The 20,754-nt window shown below is 39.2% G+C and overlaps 1 protein-coding gene across 2 annotated transcripts in view; it reads left to right on the top strand.

Annotated features, from left to right (window-relative positions):
- Window positions 1-20,754, top strand: part of AFG1L (AFG1 like ATPase) — a 195,694-nt gene that overhangs the window by 45,120 nt on the left and 129,820 nt on the right. For both annotated transcript variants that reach the window (XM_068985371.1, XM_068985370.1), the window contains exons 3-5: window positions 2,893-2,944; window positions 15,691-15,792; window positions 16,715-16,845. In XM_068985371.1, the coding sequence (XP_068841472.1) occupies window positions 2,893-2,944; window positions 15,691-15,792; window positions 16,715-16,845 (285 nt within the window). The remainder of the gene's footprint in view (window positions 1-2,892; window positions 2,945-15,690; window positions 15,793-16,714; window positions 16,846-20,754) is intronic.

Here is a 20,754-nt window from a genome sequence, read left to right as displayed (position 1 = left end):
TCCATCCATAGTTCTTCAGGCACTCTGTCTGTCAGATCTAATCCCTTGAATCTGTTTGAATCACAGCAAAATATGTTGTGAGGAAGTAATCAATCTGTGACATTGCCAGTTACTTTATGCGAAAGTTGCTTTCAAAAGATTTCTAATATATAAAATGTACTTAGAGATTATTAGGTTGTATGTTGTAAGTTTTCTAATTTGAAGCTGTTTTAAAATTATTGAGGATCATATTGGCTTTTTTCTGAAAAGTTGAAAATAGAATAACCAATGTATAAGAATGGTTCATGTAAGATATTAAAACAAGGCAAATTAAGGAGTTTTGGCAGGAGTAGTTTCTTCTTTCTGTTGAGATTTAAGAATAGATGGAGAGTTAATGTGCAGAAGAACACAGGGAAGGCATCCAGTTGGCAGAATCAAAGCAAAGCAGATTCTTATGCCTAAACTGTGGTGAAGGGGCTGATCAAGTCAGGGCCTGGATTTATAGAGAAAGCTAAGAGACAAGAGAGCCAGAGAGGTTTCTGAGGCATACCGGAGTGAATCCACATATTAAAAAACAAAAGCGTTATAAAAGATCCTGAAATCTAGCTTTTGCAAATGTTCTCTGTCAAATTATCTACTGCTGTGGTTGATGCTAAATGGCATAACCTTTGCTTCCTTCTGCTTTTGTTGCTGTTTAGTCATTAAGTCATGTCCGACTCTTTGACACCGAATGGACTGTAGCCCGCCAGCCTCCTTTGTCCGGGGGATTTCCCAGGCAAGAATACTGGAATGGGTTGCCATTTCCTTCCCTAGGGGATCTTCCAGGTATCAAACCTGCGTCTTCTGTTTTGGCAGGTGGATTCTTTAGTACTGAGCCACCTGGGAAGCCCCCTGTCTGTTTTTATCCTCTCTGTACTCTCTTGGATCTGGCGCACCTCGGTTTTTACATAGGTGTCTAGGGAACTGTCATAGTGTTTGAAGGTTACTCTTCTAAGTGGAACAAAATTTAGAATGGTAATTTGTGTTGATAATAATGTTAGGCAAAGAGAAGTTCCATTTTGTATCTTTTTTGAGGCCTTCATCCTCCTGTTTTGGTCGGTACTTGATTGCTTTCTTGTCCCACTTGTGCCGCTGTGGTTCTAGAGCAACTCTTTATCTTATCAGGGTGTTCTTCACAGGGTCCCCTCTGTTTCATGGAGCCTAGGTGTTCATCCCATGGACGGAGGAGCCTGGTGGGCTGCAGTCCATGGGGTCACTGAGAGTTGGACACAACTGAGTGACTTCACTTTCACTTTTTACTTTCATGCACTGGAAAAGAACACTTTCTTGCCTGGAGAATCCCAGGGACGGGGGAGCCTGGTGGGCTTCCGTCTGTGGGGCACAGAGTCGGACACAACTGAAGTGACGTAGCAGCAGCAGCAGCAGCAGCAGGTGTTCATATTTCTGTTGGGGAGGAATTTTTAAGACCTTGTAAATATGGAATGTCAATTTCCATTTTCACACTTGATGGTTAGATTGGAAATCATTGTCTCTCAAATTTTATTCAAGTTTTATCAGTTTTTTATGACTTGTCTCTACCACCTCCCTCCTCCACTGCCTCTCCTTGGGTGTTTTGTAAGATTTTCTTTATTTTACTTGTGTCAGAAATTTCAGGATTATGACTTGGTGAGCGAGAGTAAGCTGAGTTGCTTCAGTCATGTCCAACTCTTTGTGACCTCATGGACTATAGCCCACCAGCCTCCTCTGTCCATGGGATTCTCCAGGCAAGAAAACTGGAGTGGGTTGCCAGGCCCACCTCCAGGGGGTCTTCCCAACCCAGGGACTGAACTGGTGTCTCTGTCTCCTGCATTGGCAGGCAGGATCTTTGCCACCAGCGCCACCTGGGAGGCTCTTGTGACTTGGCATGGGTCTTACTTCTCTCGTTGTGTTGGACGCTTACTCTGTCCTCTTCATCTTGAAATTTCATCCTTCAGATCTGAGAAAAATCTTAGATAATTTCCTTTTCTCTTTTTTATCTTTTCCCTTTCTGGAATTCCTTTTGGTTAGCTCTTGGACCTCCTGAATTAATCCCATAATTTTCTTATATTTTCCATCTCTTATTGTTACCATTTGTTTTATTTCTGGTACTGTATGTTAAATTTCAAAGTACTCTCTTTTGTTCTTAACATTCCTTTTAGGTGGGGGGTAAAAAATATTCCTTTTAAAAATCGCATTTTGTTCTTGCTTTATAGTTTTGGTAACTTATTTTCTTCAGCATATTAATTATACTGGTTACAGTCTTATTTTGAAGTTCCCCTTTGCAGTTTGTGTAATCTCTGTTTCCTCTGTGTATTTACTGTGGTCTCCAACTTTCGTAATGAGAGTTTTTTTCCTTCCAATTTCTGTTGATTCTAAGCTGTCAAATCATTTTAGTGTCATTTCAGATACTAATGAGCTGATTGAAGGCTGCATCTTAAGAAATTTGTTGACTAGCATACTTTACTGTAAGGTGATCTGATAGGGATCCTGTTCTTTCTTTGGGAGAAACCAACACAGAAGTGCCTTTTTTTCTGGAAACCATTTAGTTTCTCCATAAAAAGTCTTCCAATCTCTTGCTTGCTGGGAATGAACTAGGCGTCATTGTTTGGGAAGCCCATTTGTAAACGAATGGGACGATTACATGGTTTGTAAATGGTGAAGGAGGTGTAAACTTAAGTTGTGTGACTTCAGAGCTTTGCTCTGAGTTACTGATTCTTGCCTTCTATGTTAAAATCTAAGTGGGGCATCATAGCCTTTTATATCAAGTTTTTTGTACTTACTGTGTGCAGTAGCCTGTTTCACTCCTATATATATAGCTTGGTTAGGAACACAATGTGTATGATGATATTCATTTACTTCCACATTGGAGATTTATAATTTTTTCTTAATTTGCAGCTTTTTTCAAGGAGCAAACCTCCAAGGGGCCTGTATGTTTATGGAGATGTGGGTAAGTGTGTTAAAATAAGTTTTAAGTGGTCTAAACAAAAAGTTTCCTAGCTTTCACTCAGAGATAACTTCCATTTCTATCTTTCAACCCACCACCAGCAGGAATAGGATGAGGTGAGGTAAAATAGGGAAGAGGACAGGATTGTAGATTTCTTAGTTTTTACTTTTATTTCTCATGGGCTGTGACTGCAGTTGAAGGCATGATTAGTTAGCATGTTAGGGTGCAAACATTATTTAATGCATAAAGTGAATCGATCTCAGTGACAGAAATCATCTCTAGGTAGGTTATTTGACAAATCAGAATCTCATTGCTCAGTGCTGTTTGACTCAGCTTAATAACTTAAAACAATAAGTTGCTCGTTTTTACTTTTAATTCCCACTAATACTTCTACTCATAATCTGAACTCTTGCCCCTAATTTAGTTATCTTCAGTCTATTGAAGAGTGCACATTCTAAACATATAACTGGTAACATTTCCTTCTTGCGCTTCCAGTCATTGGGCATGAAGACTCATTTTCTTGGAAACATTGTGAACTGTCAGTTTCTGTAATATGTGGGCGTGCTCAGTCATGTTTGATTCTTTGCAGCCCTGTGAACTGTAGCCCGACACGCTTTTCTGTCCATGGAATTTTCCAGGCAGGAATACTGGAGTGGGTTGCCATTTCCTACTCCAGGAGATCTTCCTGACCCAGGGATTGAACCCACATCTCTTGCATCTCCTGCACTGGGGGGCAAATGCGCCACCTGGTAAGCCTTTCTGTAATAAATTTTCCTAATCAGTTGTCTTGCTTCTTCCTTGACTTAATTATTGATGAAGTTGTCTGTTTTCTAGTTTCGATTTTCTTTCAACCAAATCCTTTTGTTCTAGTCCTAAACCTTTCCCTAGTTATCCACCTTCACTGATGTCATGAAGGTGGCTCTTGTCATCTGGCCTTATGGCTTGCCAATCACTTCTTTATTTGGCAAACTCAAAATATTGGATGTAATGAGATCAGTTTTCAGTTCAGTTCGTTGCTCAGTCGTGTCTGACTCTTTGCTACCCCATGGACTGCATCAGTTTTAGTCCTTGACTGATCAACAAGCTTCAGACTTCCCTGTAGCCATAACAAATTTTCTCTGTGAGGAAGTGGTGGCAGAGGTTTATTATCTTAGTAAGAATTTTAGGATAATAGGTGTTGAATTGGAGAAGGAAATGGCAACCCACTCCAGTGTTCTTGCCTGGAGAATCCCAGGGATGGGGGAGCCTGGTGGGCTGCCGTCTACGGGGTCGCACAGAGTTGGACACGACTGAAGCAACTTAGCAGCAGCAGCAGCAGGAGTTGAATAAGTAGTTACACTGCCTTAAAGGTCAAACTGTTCTTTTCTTTTCTTGGTCCTCTCTTTTACTCTGATGTTTATTAATGCCTCTGAATGCCTGTTTTACATTTATAGATTTCAGTTCAGTTCAGTTCAGTCGCTCAGTCGTGTCTGACTCTTTGCGACCCCATGAATCGCAGCACGCCAGGCCTCCCTGTCCGTCACCAACTCCCAGAGTTCACTCAGAGTCGCATCCATCAATTCAGTGATGCCATCCAGCCATCTCATTCTCCTCGTCCCCTTCTCCTCCTGCCCCCAATCCCTCCCAGCATCAAAGTCTTCTCTCCAATGAGTCAACTCTTCGCATGAGGTGGCCAAAGTACTGGAGTTTCAGCTTTAGCATCAGTCCTTCCAAAGAAATCCGAGGGTTGATCTCCTTCAGAATGGACTGGTTGGATCTCCTTGCAGTCCAAGGGACTCTCAAGAGTCTTCTCCAACACCACAGTTCAAAAGCGTCAATGCTTCGGCGCTCAGCCTTCTTCACAGTCCAACTCTCTCATCCATACATGACCACAGGAAAAACCATAGCCTTGACTAGACAGACCTTAGTTGGCAAAGTAATGTCTCTGCTTTTGAATATACTATCTAGGTTGGTCATAACTTTTCTTCCAAGGAGTAAGCATCTTTTAATTTCATGGCTGCAGTCACCATCTGCAGTGATTTTGAAGCCCCCCAAAATAAAGTCTGACACTGTTTCCACTGTTTCCCCATCTATTTCCCATGGGGTGATGGGACCGGATGCCATGATCTTTGTTTTCTGAATGTTGAGCTTGAAGCCAGCTTTTTCACTCTCCACTTTTACTTTCATCAAGAGGCTTTTTAGTTCCTCTTCACTTTCTGCCATAAGGGTGGTGTCATCTGCATATCTGAGGTTATTGATATTTCTCCCGGCAATCTTGATTCCAGCTTGTGTTTCTTCCAGTCCTAGCAAATCTAATAAATGATTACTGTTCAGTTTTTAAAAAGGGAATGATAGAGATTCTTGAAGTTCTTTTATCTTTCTTTCTAAATTATTAAAAACATTTTTATTGGCGGTTAGCTGCTTTACAATGTTGTGTTAGTTTCTGCTCTATAGGAGAGTGAGTCAGCTATACATACATATATATCCCCTCTTTGTAACTGCAGAGCATTGAGTAGAGTTTCCTGTGCTATGCAGTAGGTTCTCCTTAGTTTTCTGTTTTATACATAATAGTGTATATATGTCAGGCCCAATCTCCCAATTCATCCCATCCACCCTTTCCCCTCTTGGTGTCTATATGTTTGTTCTCTGTGTCTTTGTCTCTATATCTGCTTTGCAGATGGGTTCATTTGAGCCATTTTTCTAGATTCCACATATACATGTAAATATATGATATTTGTTTTTCTCTTTTAAGTTCTTGAAACTTGTACATTTTAAAAATGCAAAAGAAACTCAAACTATTCTTTTTCTTTGTTCATCAGCTAATTGGTATTTCTGAGACCAATGTATGCTTACTTAGCATCTAATTTATATCAGGCACTTGATCCGGTTTATGTGTCTGCACCTTTGGCTATCGCTAGGAGATCTCATTCTGTAGTCATCTCTCATTTTTTTGCCTCTTTGGAGAACATTTACTTCCTGTACCTTTACTTTCATGTTCAGTCATTGCTAAAATCAGAATCTTTGTTTCCCCTGTTTCTTTAACCACTTAACCATAAATGAAGATGGTTAGTAAAGCACAACAGTTTCCACTTCTGCAAAAGGACTTAAAAAAAAAAGCACAAATATGGAGGTTGTTGGATTTTAGTTTTGAAAATACAACCATATTCTAACACATTGAAGGGAGGTACAATAAACATAATTCATCTGAATGTTTGAAAGAATTAGGAGAGATGTGATAACATGGTATATTCATATAGGCTAGATGTGTGGTAATCTTTGGCTATGCACATCTTCATAAAGTAGAGAGGGGAAGAGAAAGGAATTCTGAAACAGGAAGTGAGGTGAACATTTTGGTGGGTTTACTCTTTGGTTTAGAATTCTTACAAAATAGATAATAAAAGATAGGTCAAATTTTCATTTTTGTGGGGCTTGCTGGCTGGGAGAGTAGCCTCGGAATGTCTTCACAAGCTCTTATTCTTTGTTCTTTTTCTTTTTTAGACTTGGGAAACAAGTATTTGATTTTAAAGAGACTTGATGGAAAAGATGTCTGTTTTATAGCAATCCCTTTTCCTCTCCTTATTCCTGCCCTTGGCTTGGGCTCTGTTATACCCACTTCACTCTGCTCTTATCTTCATAGGCGTGTTGAGATAATTGATGAGATAGGCTAGGGAACCCCAGGAACATTGATATCATCATGGTTCAATCTTGAGATGTTTCATTAACAAAAAGCTTATTATATCTCATGCAAAAACCAAAAGCTGCAGTAGTAGTATTTTGTGGCTTCATTCTTATCCTACAGCTGGCTTTCTTACAGCAAGGTTTCAGCTCTAGCCTAACAGAATGTGTGATGACAGGGTTAATGATTTCTGTCATATATTAGAAGATAATAAAGTCCCCTTTTTGCGGTCTCCTGGTTTAACCTCACTTGTTTCACACTGGTAATTTTACCAGTGGAAAGGTAGACTGGCTGTAAGGTTAGGAGTTGGAAAGTAAAATTCTGCTGAGTGGGAGGCAATGATGGAAGATACCACTTCCAGCTCCTTCTGTGGGGGAGTTGGGGGAGGAGGGTGTCAGCTGTGAAAAGGGTACCACTAGAGGAGGCTCTTGAGTAATCATTTTTGGCTTCCCAGTTATGGGCTTTAAAGTTAGAACTTCCTAGAGTTTACATAGCTTCCCAGGTGGCACTAGTGGTAAAGAACCCTCCTGCTATTGCAGGAGATATGAGATGCAGCTTTGATCCCTGGGTTGGAATGATCCCCTGGAGAAGGGCATGGCAACCTTCTCCAGTATTCTTGCCTGGAGAGTTCCATGGACAGAGGTGCCTGGTGGGCTACAGTCCATAGGGTTGCAAAGTCGGGCATGATTGACGCGACTTATCACGCACAAGAGTTTTAGGTTTTATAAATGACTCCCCTAGTAAGATTGTCTTATCTTGAGAAAGTTACAAGGTTTTATTTAGGATTCTGTAGATGCCAAAGGAAAATTGTGAGGTAAGGGAAATTTAGTGTTGGTTTCTTCCCTGCTTTTCCCCAACATTCTTCCAGTTACTTGACAAATAAGCACTTGCCTTGTGCCAGGTCGTCTGCTGTTTTTGGAAATGTAATGATGAATGAAAGCAGACACAGCCTTTGCTCACTCAAGGTTCACAAGCAGTGGCAATGGCTTTTTTGGACGTGGCTCCCAGTTAGTAGTTTACTTTACATCCTGAGGTAGTATATCCTTGGATGTGCGCACACCACACACATATAAACTTCTTTATCCTGTAGGATTTCCTATAACCTGGACATTGCTGTTGCACACTGAAGTGTGATGTGAGTCTTCCAATTTTGTCATTTTCAAGATTATTTTGGCTACTCTGTCACCTTTGTGTTTCCATGTTCATTTTAAAATTAGTTTGTTCATTAAAAAAAATCCTGATCCTGAGATTTTGACTGGAAGTATGTTAAAGACATGTTTAAGATCAATGTCTGCAGAGAATTGATAACTTAAAATATTGAGCATTTCAATATATCACCATGGTATATTTCTTAATTTTAAAATATTTTCTTTAATTTCTCTCAGTGGTATTCTTTAGTTCGTAGTACAGAGGTCTGCCATGTGTTTCAGTAAATTTATTCCAGTGTCCAGTGTATTTTATGTTTTCTAATGCTATTGCAGGTGGCTTCCCTGGTGGCTTAGAGGTTAAAGCATCCACCTGGAATGCGGGAGACCCGGGTTCAATCCCTGGGTCGGGAAGATCGCCTGGAGAAGGAAAATGGCAACCCACTCCAGTACTCTTGCCTGGAGAATCCCATGGAGGGACGAGCCTGGTAGGCTACGGTCCATGTGGTCGCAAAGAGTCGGACACAACTGAGCGACTTCACTATCACTTTCACTTTCTTTCTTTCTCTCTTTTTTTTACTTTACAATACTGTATTGGTTTTGCCATACATTGACATGAATCCACCACAGGTGTACATGATGTATACTATCATGTAAGAAATGAATCGCTAGTCTAGGTTTGATACAGGATACAGGATGCTTGGGGCTGGTGCACTGGGATGACCCAGAGAGATGATATGGGGAGGGTGGTGGGAGGGGGGTTCAAGGTTGGGAACTCACTTTCACTTTCAATGCTATTGCAGATGGTTATTGTTGGTCCGACTTTTTGTAACCCCATGGACTACAGCACGCCAGGCTTCCCTGTCCTTCACCATCTTCCAGAGCTTGATCAAACTCATGTCCATTGAGTTGGTGATGCCACCATCCCACCATCTCATCCTCTGTCATCCCCTTCTCCTTCTGTCTTCAATCTTTTCCAGCATCAGAGTCTTTTCTAATGAGTCATGTCTTTGCATCAGATGGCCAAAGTATTGGAGCTTCAGCTTCAGCATCAGTCCTTCCAATGAATATTCAGGATTGATTTCATTTGGGATTGACTTGTTTGATCTCTTTACAGTCCAAGGGACTTTCAAGAGTCTTCTCCAACACCGCAGTTCCAAAGCATCAATTCTTCAGTGCTCAGCCTTCTTTGTGGTCCGACTCTCACATCCATGCATGACTGTTGGAAAAACCATAGCTTTGACTAGATGGACCTTTTTTGGCAAAGTAATGTCGCTGCTTTTTAATATGCTGTCTAGGTTTATCATAGCTTTTCTTCCAAGGAACAAGTGTCTTTTAATTTCATGGCTGTAGTCACCATCCACAGTGATTTTGAAGCCTAAGAAAATAAAATCTGTCACTGTTTCCACTTTATCCCCCCTCATTTGCCGTGAAGTGATGGGACTGGATGCCATGATCTTCGTTTTTTGAATGTTGAGTTTTAAGCCAGCTTTTTCACTCTCCTCTTTCACCTTCATCAGAAGGCTTTTTAGTTCTTCTTCACTTTCTGCCATAAGGGTGGTGTCATCTGCATATCTGAGGTGATTGATATTTCTCCCGGCAATCTTGATTCCAGCTTGTGCTTCATCCAGCCCGGCATTTCTTGTGATGTACTCTGCATAGAAATTAAATAAGCAGGGTGACATTATACAGCCTTGATGTACTCCTTTCCCTATTTGGAACCAGTCTGTTGTTCCATGTCTGGTTCTAACTGTTGCTTTTTGACCTGCATACAGGTTTCTCAGGAGGCAGGTAAGGTAGTTTGGTATTCCCATCTCTTGAATTTTCCAGTTTATTGTGATCTACACAGTCAAAAGCTTTAGCAAATGGTATTGTATGTTAACATTTAAATTTCCAGTTGATCACTGCTAATATGTAGAATCAATTGATTTTTTTATGACTTTGCTAAACTGAGTTATTAACTCTAGTGGTTATTTGGTAGCTTCTTCAAAATTTTTTTGTGTATGCCATCATGTCTGTAAATAAAAGCAATTTACTTTTTTCCTTTACAATGTCTGTGCCTTCTGTTCAATAGTTCTTTTTCTTGCCTCATTTCATTAGCTAGGATGCTGTACAGTGTTGAATAGAAGTCATGAGAGTGGGTGTCCTTGTGTCAAATTTTAGGGAGAAATGTTCAGTCTTTTCTAGTAAGTATGATGTTGACTATAGGGTGTGTGTGTGTGTGTGTGTCTGTGTGTGTGTTAATGTATTAGTTTTTTGTTGTTGTTGTCGTGGCAACATATATATAATATAAAATATACTATTTTAACCTTTTTAACTGTATGGTTCAAAGGCATTTTAAGTACATTGAAATTGTGCAGACATCACCTCTATTTGTCTCCAAACATTTTCATCTTCCCAAACTGAAACTCTGTACCTATTAAACAATAATACCCCACTCTATAACCCGTCCCTCCCAGTCCCTGGCAACCAACATTCTACTTCTGTCTCTAGGAAAGTGACTGCTTTCAGTTCAGTTGCTCAGTTGTGTCTGACTCCCTGTGACCCCCATGGACTGCGGTATGCCAGGCCTCCCTGTCCATCACCATCTCCTGGAGCTTGTTCAAACCCATGTCTGTTGAGTCTGATGCCATCCAACTATCTCATCTTCTGTCATCCCCGTCTCCTCCTGCCTTCAATCTTCCCAGCATCAGGGTCTTGTCCAGTAAGTCAGTTCTTTGCATCAGGTGGCCAAAGATTTGGAGTTTCAGCTTCAGCATCAGTTCTTCCAGTCAATATTTAGGACTGATTTCCTTTAGGATGGATGGATCTCCTTGCAGTCCAAGGGAGTCTCAAGAGTCTTCTCCAACACTTCAGTTCAAAAGCATCAATTCTTTGGCGCTCAGCCTTCTTTATGCTCCAATTCTCATATCCATATATGACTGCTGAAAAACCATAGCTTTGACTATATGGACCTTTGTTGGCAAAGTAATGTCCTCTGCCTTTTAATATGCTGTCTAGGTTGGTCATAGCTTCTCTTCTAAGGAGCAAGAGTCTTTAATTTCATGGCTGCAGTCACTATCTTCCGTGATCTTGGATCACTCACTGCTACTTTAGGCACCTTATATAAGTGGGATCGTATAATGCTTACTTATCCTTTTGTTTCTGAGTCATTTCATCTAGCATAGTGTCTTCAAGATTCATCCATGTTGTAGTGTGTGTCAGAATTTCATGCTTTTTTTTGAGGCTAAATAATATTCTCTCATATTGTTTATATACCAATTTTCTTTCTTCATTCATCTACTGATGGATGTTTGGGTTGTTCCCATCTTTTGACTAGTGAATAATGCTGCTGTAAACATTGATGTACAAATATTGTTTGAATCCCAACTTTCAGTAGTTTTGTATATATCCAGAAGTGGAATTGCTAGATCACCTGATCATTCTATGTTTAATTTTTTGAGGAACTGCATACTGTTTTCCATAGCAACAGCACCATTTTACATTCCCACTAGTAATGTACAAGTTTTCCCATTTTTCCACATCCTTATCAACCTGTTTTTGTTTGTTGTTTTCATAATATCTATCGTAATGGATATGAAGTACTGTCTCATTGTAGTTTTAATTTACATTTTTTAAATGTTTTTGAGTATCTTTTCACTGTAGGTTTTTTGGTATTTGTCCTCTATGAGGTCAAGGAAGTTGCTGCTTTTTCTAGTTTGCTAAGAGTTTTTAGTGTGAATGTGTGTTGAATTTTTTCAAAAATTTTTCAAACATTGTGAGAATTATATAATCTTTAAAAGTTTTTAATGGGAATGTAGTTGATTTACAATGTTGTGATACTTTCTGCTGTACAGTGGAGTGAATTAGTTTATATGTATATATATATATACACCCACTCCTTTTTAGATTCTTTTCCCATATAGACCATTACAGGGTACTGAGTAGGGCTCCCTATGCTATACAGCAGGTTCTAATTGTTTTCTGTTTTACATATAATAGTATATATATGGGCTTCCCTGGTGGCTCAGATGGTAAAGAATCCGCCTGTAATGTGGGAGACCTGGGTTTGATCCCTGGGTTGGTAAGATCCCCTGGAGGAGGGGATGGCAGCCCACTTCAGTGTTCTTGCCTGGAGAATCCCATGGATAAAGGAGCCTGGTGGGCTATAGTCCATAGGGTCTCAAAGAGTCAGACATGACTGAGGCAACTTAGTACGCAATGCACAGTATGTATATGTCAATCCCAATCTCCCAATTTATCCCTCCCTTCCCCTTATCCTCTGGTAACTCTAAGTTTCTTTTCTGTATCTTTGACTCTACTTCTGTTTTGTAAATAAGGTCACTTATACCCTTTTTTTAAGATTCCACATATAACCAATATCATATGATATTTGTCTTTCTGTTGTCTGACTTCACTCAGTGTGATAATCTCTAAGGCCCCCCAACTTGCTGCAAAAGGCATTATTTTGTTCTTTTTCATTGTTGAATAACATTCCATTGTATATATGTTTCACATCTTCTTTATCCATTACTCTGTTGATGGACATTTGGGTTGCTTCCTTGTCCTGGCTATTGTAAATAGTGCTGCAGTGAACATTGGGGAGCATATATCTTTTTGAATTATTGTTTTCTTTGGGTATATGCCCAGTAGTGGGATTGTTGGGTCATATGGTAATTCTATTTTTAGTTTCTTAAGGAACCACCATACTGTTCTGCATAGTGGCTGTACTAGTTTACATTCCCACCAACAGTATAGGAGGATTCCAGGATTATCTAATTTTTTTTTTAATTGACAAGTTTCAAACTTACAGCAATAAGTTTAGTTTCCATTCATCATCTCAGTTTGATATAAATATATATGGATATGAGAGTTGGACTATAAAGAAAGCTGAGCACTGAAGAATTGATGCTTTTGAACTGTGGTGTTAGAGAAGACTCTTGAGAGTCCCTTGGACTACAAAGAGATCCAACCAGTCCATTCTAAAAAAGATCAGTCCTGAGTGTTCATTGGAACGACTGATGTTAAAGCTGAAACTCCAATACTTTGGCCACCTGATGTGAAGAGCTGACTCATTGGAAAAGACCCTGCTGCTGGGAAAGATTGAAGGTAGGAGGAGAAGGGGATGACAGAGGATGAGATGGTTGGATGGCATGACCGACTCGGTGGACATGAGTTTGGGTAAACTCTGGGAGTTGGTGACGGACAGGGAGGCCTGAGGTGCTGCAGTCCATGGGGTCGCAAAATGTTGGACATGACTGAGCGACTGAACTGAACTGAACTGAATAGTATAGGAGGGTTCCAGGATTCGGAGAAGGCAATGGCACCCCACTCCAGTATTCTTGCCTGGAAAATCCCATGGACGGTGGAGCCTGGTGGGCTGCCATCTATGGGGTCGCACAGAGTCGGACACGACTGAGCGACTTCACTTTCACTTTTCACTTTCATGCATTGGAGAAGGAAATGGCAACCCACTCCAGTGTTCTTACCTGGAGAATCCCAAGGACAAGGGAGCTTGGTAGGCTGCCGTCTATGGGGTCGCACAGAGTTGGACACAGTAACAGTTGGAGAGCAGTAACAGTTCCAGGATTATCTAATTTTTATATGTTGAATTTTATTGTGACAGGTAGTTAAATAAGTTACTTGCATGCCAGCTTGATTCATTTGAAGTATTTTTTTAAATTGAAAACTTCATTGAGATAATTATAGATTCAGATGGAGTTATAAGAAGTAATGCAGAGAGATCTCTGGGCACTTTTCTCATTTCCCCGCTAAAGCAACATTTTGCAAAAATGTAGTATAAATATCAAAACCAGGATATTGACATTGATTCAATTCACTGATCCTATTCAGATTTCTCCAGTTTTAATTATATAGTCATCCCTAGGTATCCACAGGGTATTGGTTCCAGTAGTCCTCGAGGATCTAAGAATTTGGTAATATTCATGTCCCTTACATAAAATGGCATACTGCAAGGAATGCACTTGGCCCTCTGTTTCTGGGAGTTCCACATCAGCTGTGCTGTACTCACTTAGGTGTGTATATTTATTTCTATACAGTTTATCACCTATGTAGGTTCATATATCCACTGCCTTAGTCAAGGTACTGAACAATTGTATTACCACAAGAATTCCTTGTATTGCCCATCATTTTATAACTATGCCTATTCACCCTCCATTTCTACATCCTGGCAACCACTAATTTGTCCTCCATTTCTAAAATTCTGTCATTTCAAGAATGTTATATAGATAAGAAAGCTTGTAACTTTTTAAGATTGGCTTTCTGTTTTTCACTCACATAATTCAGTGGACCATCATTCAAGTCGTATGTATCACTGTCTCTGGAAATGGCTCGTCTCACAGCTTTCTTTGCCTTGTGTCATGAGGTATCACTTTACATGTGAACAGCTGTTATTCAGTGAAGGACTGAAGAGTGCCCACGTGTTGGTTTCTGGGGCTCTTTCGTTGTAGAACTGCCTCCTCTCTGGCACTTTGCCTCACAAATTTCACCTGCATTTCTGGACTCCCACAGTCCTGATCTCTTAGCCCAACTCAGTTAGACCTGGGTGTTTTACTTGGATTTCCTCTTTCTGTGCAGCAATCTGAAAAGTGCCTGCAAGCTAAAATCTGGAGTGACATAGGGCTCATCTTCTTAATCCAGTTGTCTGCTGATGGGCAATTGGGTTGCTTCCACATTTTGGCTGCTGTAAATAGTGCTGCTGTGAACACTGGGATGCATGCATCTTTTAAAGTCGGTGTTTTCATTCTTTCCAGATATATGCCCAAGAGTAGAATTGCTGGATCATATGGTAGTTCTATTTTTAGCTTTTAAAGCTATCTCCATACTGTTTTCCATAGCTATTGCACCAATTTACATTCCCACCAACAGTGTACAAGGGATAGAAGAAGCCATGAGGATGAGAGACAAGACCAGCATTCCCTGGCCTGCCTGCTGGGGAATGCTGGGTATGAAATGAACTTGATCACTTTCAGTGTCCCCAAAGCTCTGGGCTTTCTGTGAGGGAATAGGCTTCCGGTGCATGCCTTGTTAAATGCTCAGGCTGTTGATTCTTCGATTACTAATGTGATCATAGTGATTAAAAGTTTCAGAGTGTGTGTATTTATTTAACTTTAAAATTATTAAAGTTGGATAATTTAATTATAAAGGTTAACTGTATCTGAATTTAACTGTATCTGTATCTGAATTTCTTTCAAAAGCCTATTCTCAGCTTTTTAAAAAAGCATTATAATTGTCAATTATCCAGCTCTAATCTACAGCTATTATTTATTTGCAGTTTTTATGTTAGATGCTAGTCTATATTTTCTTATTTTTTACTGGTGAATTTTCCATAGTGCCTAAGAGAGTTCCACGGGCTTCCCTCGTGGCTCAGATGGTAAAGAATCTGGCTAGGATGCGGGAAACCCAGGTTTGATCCTTGGATCTGGAACTTACCCTGGAGAAGGGAATGGCTACCCACTCCAATATTCTTGCCTGGAGAATTCCATGGTCAGAGGAGCCTGGTGGGCTACAGTCCACAGGGTCAAAAAAAGTCAGACATGACTGAGTGACTGACACTTTTTTTCATGCTAAGTAAGGGCCATTACTTCTTTTATTTATTATTATTTTAAATAATAAAATAATTATTTTACTTATACTGGTGCCTTTCAGAAGAGAAACTGATAAATAATCTGTAAATCTTGCCAGTTATGAACATAGGTCTCTGGAGAAAATAGTCCCCAGAGTGCTAACTAGATGTTGTATTTCCTAAAAACAGGATTTTAACAGATAAGAATAATATCAACATTTTATTTTTAGGTAGTGTAACATAAGAAATAAACACTCCTTAAAAAAAAAAAAGGAACATAATGTTAAGTTTTCCAGTAGCAGAGTGTGGGTTCATTATCCCAAAGCTAATGAACAATCGATAGAGCAATCAGTACATACGGTTTAATAGTATTTTTTTTTTTAAGGTACAGGGAAAACAATGGTGATGGACATGTTTTATGCTTACGTGGAAATGAAGAGGAAAAAACGTGTTCATTTTCATGGTTTCATGCTAGATGTTCACCAAAGTAAGTTGATGATGTGAAAGAAGTGATTTTTAAGTGGCCAAACACTGCAAAGTAATTTCCCTCATTTTAAAGTTCCTAATCTAAAAAATTAGATTTTTGCTAAAAGTAAGATTTTATTTAGTTTCATTTATTTTGTGCTATATTGAAATAATTAGTAATGTGTCCAGAGTTGGTCCTAGAGACAAATTCATTCCTTCCAAATCAGAGAACAGAGGTTACTCTGCGAAGGCCAGACATTTCCTCTGTCTACTAAGGATCAGTAAAAAATGTTAAAGCCTCACCTGTCTCACCAAGGTATTCTTGATTAGGCCCTTTCCTCCATGTCACCTTAGCATGCAGGCATTCAGTTTGTTCTTGCATGTATGCTTTATTGCTTTGTCAGTAGTCTTACGTTATTTCATCTTTGCATTATTTGTTAACAGCCATACTGTAACCTCCTCAGGGCAGGAATATTGTACTTTTCTTCAAATACTTTCAGCATTTAGTAACATATAGTGAATGAAGTAGGACTGGCTGGAAGTACGGGAACATCCTGGTTAGACGTGCCAGACATAGAGGGCAGGGTGACCTCCTGTGCCTGCATCCCTGAAGTCCTCAGGGCTAAGATCCATCTGTTGATCCATCAGCCACCATCTAATGATCTGTTCTGTCACTTTATCATCTCCAAAGTGGCTGAAGAGTGGAGATGGAATGATCACAGAGTGTCCTTACAACCATGGGAATGTAGTAATATGCGAACAACTTATTTTGAGGTAGAGAAACTGCAACCAGCCTCAATAATCATATTTGCTTATATGTGAAATTTAAACTTCATTTGTATATTCACACTGTTTCATTTAGAGGTTTAAAAAGTGTGTACTTAGTTGTCTAAAATGTACTTTTAGTACAATATTTGATTTGTGTTTAATTTCATCCATTTAAGGAATACACCGCCTTAAACAGAGTTTGCCAAAGAGGAAACCAGGATTCATGGCTAAATCATACGATCCAATAGCTCCTATAGCTGAAGAAATTAGTGAAGAAGCATGTCTCTTATGTTTTGATGAATTTCAGGTAAGGTAGAGATGTTTCATAGATGTAGAATGGTATACTGAGTTAAGTGTGAGTATTTCACTTCTGTTCCTGATTTTATCCGTTTTTATAAGTTAATACTTCATCTGTTATGACTTTAATTTTATTATCTAGTCCTTGAGTCAGCACAGCATGACTTACACAGAGCAAATTGACCCATCTACTTTTGTATGGCCAGTGAGAAAAGAAATATTTTTATATTTTTTAAAAAAAGGAAAAGAGGGCTTTCCTGGTGGCTCATTGGTAAAGAATCCACCTGCCAGTGCAGGAGAGGCAAGTTCTGTCCCTGGCCTGGGGAGATCCCACGTGCTGTGAAGCAACTAAGCCCACAGCTATTGAGCCTGTGCTGTGAGCCTGGAAACCTCAACTATCAGCTACTGAAGCCCATGCACCTAGAGCCTGTGCCCCTCAACAAGAGAAGCCACCGCAATGAGAAGTTTGCACGCTGTTACGAAGCATAGCCCCTGCTCACAAGAAATAGAGAAAGGCCTGCACAGCAGAAAAGACCCAGAACAGCCAAAAATAAATAAATAAATAAATGAAATTATTTTAAAAAAAAAATGTATCAGACAGCCTATATGGCTGGCAAAGCCTAAAATGTTTACTCTTCTTCCTTTTGTAGGAAGCTTGCCTACCCTATATTCTAATCAGTGGATTCACATTTCCGCTACATCATAATGTAGGGGAAATAATATTGTGATTACAAAATAATATCTTTAAAGATATTTGAAGTTTTTTTAAAAGTGTTATATAAAAAATAAGGGATTCACACATCTCATTTAAGCCTCATCACTTATCTGTGATGAAGGAAGGGAATGGTTGAGTTGAAATTTTAAAGTTTATTCTGGTTTTAGGATTTAAAATTGTGCATTTAAATTGGTACTGTGTTATTCCCTGGTCTTTATTTCTTATGAGAGCAATTATCGCATCAAGGCAAACAACGTCTTACGCTTGTTCTGTGTCCTCTGTATCCTTCTGTATCCCAGTGTTAAAATAGTAGTGGTAGTAAAAATAACAGCAACAATAATAATAATGAGACAAGATACTCTAGGTTAAGAATTGTTTTCTCTTATTTGACTGTTCTTTTTGGTAGTTCTGAAATGTTTCTTCTAAGATGCTTACCATAAGTGCAATTGATTATTGGAATGAAAATAGAAAAATCCATGCGTTCTGAATATAAGCTTAAAATAAATCCGTGAGTACTGAATATAAGCTTAAAAATAGGGCATCCCACCCAAAACTTTTGGAAAAATATTTCTGGACCCAAGTGCAGAAACTCCTGTGTCTGATTGCCTGAAATAAAGGCCCAGAGAACTTTCAAGAGTAGGAGACTAACATTAGTTATATGCCTACCCGTGGCTCAACTGGTAAAGATTCTGCCTGCAATGTGGGAGACCTGAGTTCAATCCGTAGGTTGGGAAGATCCCCTGGAGAAGGGAACCCGCGCCATTATTCTGGCTTGGAGAATTCCATGAACTATATAGTCCATGGGGGTCTCAAAGAGTCAGACTCGACTGAGCGACTTTCACTTTTCACTTTACCTCAAGGCAGGCCCTGGGTGACTCATTCATCTCATCTAAGCCTCACCATGTATTTGTAATGAAGTGAGGAAATTGCCCTGGTTGAATTCTAAAGTTTCTTCCAGTTTTAAGATTCTCTGAAATTATGCATTTAAATTGGTAGTGCATTATTTCCTGTTCTTCTTTGCGAGTTAGTGGGTAGATCTATGACCAGGATGCCTTTATCCCAAATGAGGCAAGTCGGTCTCCTCTAGCAACTCAATACACACAGCTCACATTGGTCTCAGTTTATGATAGAGGAGAAAGGAGAATTTTTTTTAACCAGGAATGGTGTTACACTGAACCATTTGGGGAGGAGGAATTTTTACCTCTTTCTCCCTTCAGTCGTATTCAGACAGCCTGGCATTCACATTCACCCTTTGTATTGTAGAACTACAAAGGTCTTCGGAAGAAAGGCTTATGGAAAGAGATGTTCCTCAGCTGCTCTGAAGAGGTACGCTGAGTACACGAGTGTACTACAGAAAGAGAAGGGCCTTATTTAGTTCTAAAAATAGCACTGAGTTAACAGTTATGTGGCCTTCAACAACAAGTCAGTGATGAATCACTGAAGGCCATCTCTCTTGGTTTCTCATAATAAGTTTTAACCAAAATATCTCTAAACAAAATTGAATTGACAGAGTTAAATTTTTTTTCCCCCTTAGAAACAGAAGTTTTATTGAAACAGGGAAACCAGTGATGTGAACAAAGCACTACTTCTGTATGTTACTTGTGTTGTGTCAGCTTTTTAAAACAAAATAAACTTTTAGGTACATGATTCTCAGTACCTTTTTTTGCCACAGTTATCAGGTATTCAACACATTAAATATTTGATTAAAGGTATTGAAATTAAAAATTTTAAAGTATATTATTACCCAAACTTTGTTAAGTAATTCATGGCTTACAAAGTGTCCTTACTTCACTTAATTCTATTAAATACTTATTCTGCATGATGGAAATAACAAATAGAATTGGCAGGACCATTGACAGGACTGTTCAGGAAAATTAGGAGAAGATAAAAATCTAGTTATGCAAAGATCCTGAGAAGATTTATGCCAAGCAGGGCCAAATTACGCACTGGGCACAACAGGTACAGTGCTGAGGGTCCATGATACTTTAAGGGGCCCATGAAAATAATTTATTTTATAATTTGGAGAAGAAATGAATATATCAAATGAATATATAGTGAATCCAGCCTGTATCTGTCTGTATATGTACTATATTTGTTTATACCAACAGTTATAAAATACAATTTATATGTATATAGATGTATATTTATATATATTCTTAAATAAATTTATATTTTAATTGAGGAAAAGTCTTCTAAAGGTTAAAGGGCCTATGAAAATCATATTGCCATCCTCATAGTGACGTCCTAAAAGAAACCTGTCTAATTGCTGGGTATTCTCTGTTGAGTTCAAATTTTATAAGATTGATACATGATTGTGAAGAAGGAAACAAAAGCAACTATCTATTGGGATGAATCAAGTATTGTAAATGAAATGTAAGGCAACAGAAAAGATTTTTCAGATTATATATTAAGGGAGATCAAAAGGGAGACAGACCCCTTGCTTATAAAATGTTGCTTGCTAACAAAGAGAAAGTGAATGTGACGGAGCTGTCTGTCATCTCCTGCTTTATCCAGAGTTGGTTCATTCATTCATTTACTCATTCACCCCAGTTGTCTTAAAGAGCCTTATTCCTTTCTATAGGACCCTATCTGTCCCACAGTCACATGGATCATGTCAGGACATCTGATCTATGAGTAGCTAGTCTACAAGCTTGTCAACACCCGTGAACTTGTGTAGTGTGGCCTAGTGATTAAGCCAGTCATACACTTTTTCTTGTGTATTTGAACTAAAAGGTACAGAGGGAAGTTCCCACTTAGTAATGAGCCAAGAACAAAGAGATTTAGGAAGTAGCTGAATCACATTAGTGGAAGGAGTACCAGGGTCCTCCCTAGACAGCTGCTGATCTCTCCAGAGCAACCTGTAATTTCAGGCCAGTTTCCAGCACCAGTTCCCAGGAGGTGCTTTCAGTGCTATTTCATCTTGGAATCTCAAGTATAAACAAGCCCTTTCCTTTAGGTGAATCTCCTGCTTCTTGCCAAGAGTTTTGATGAGAAAGGAACTATTCAATTTATGTCTTGGTTTTATCTTCTGTATTGAAAACAATTTTCCTGTGATCTAGAACAGATAGAGTGAATAGAAGTAAAGTAATGTGAGGAAATGTCATCTTCCTTAATATCTGTTATCTCTAATGGGAGGAGGTTTACCCTGATGACCCAAAGCCCAAGAAAAGTATATATTAGGATGCTTTTGGCTGCAGGTAACAG

This window comes from Capricornis sumatraensis, chromosome 13 (assembly GCF_032405125.1).
Source record: "Capricornis sumatraensis isolate serow.1 chromosome 13, serow.2, whole genome shotgun sequence".
Classification (NCBI taxonomy): domain Eukaryota; kingdom Metazoa; phylum Chordata; class Mammalia; order Artiodactyla; family Bovidae; genus Capricornis; species Capricornis sumatraensis.
The sequence above is the reverse complement of the archived record's forward strand: the minus strand, read 5'-3'. Positions and strand labels throughout refer to the sequence as shown.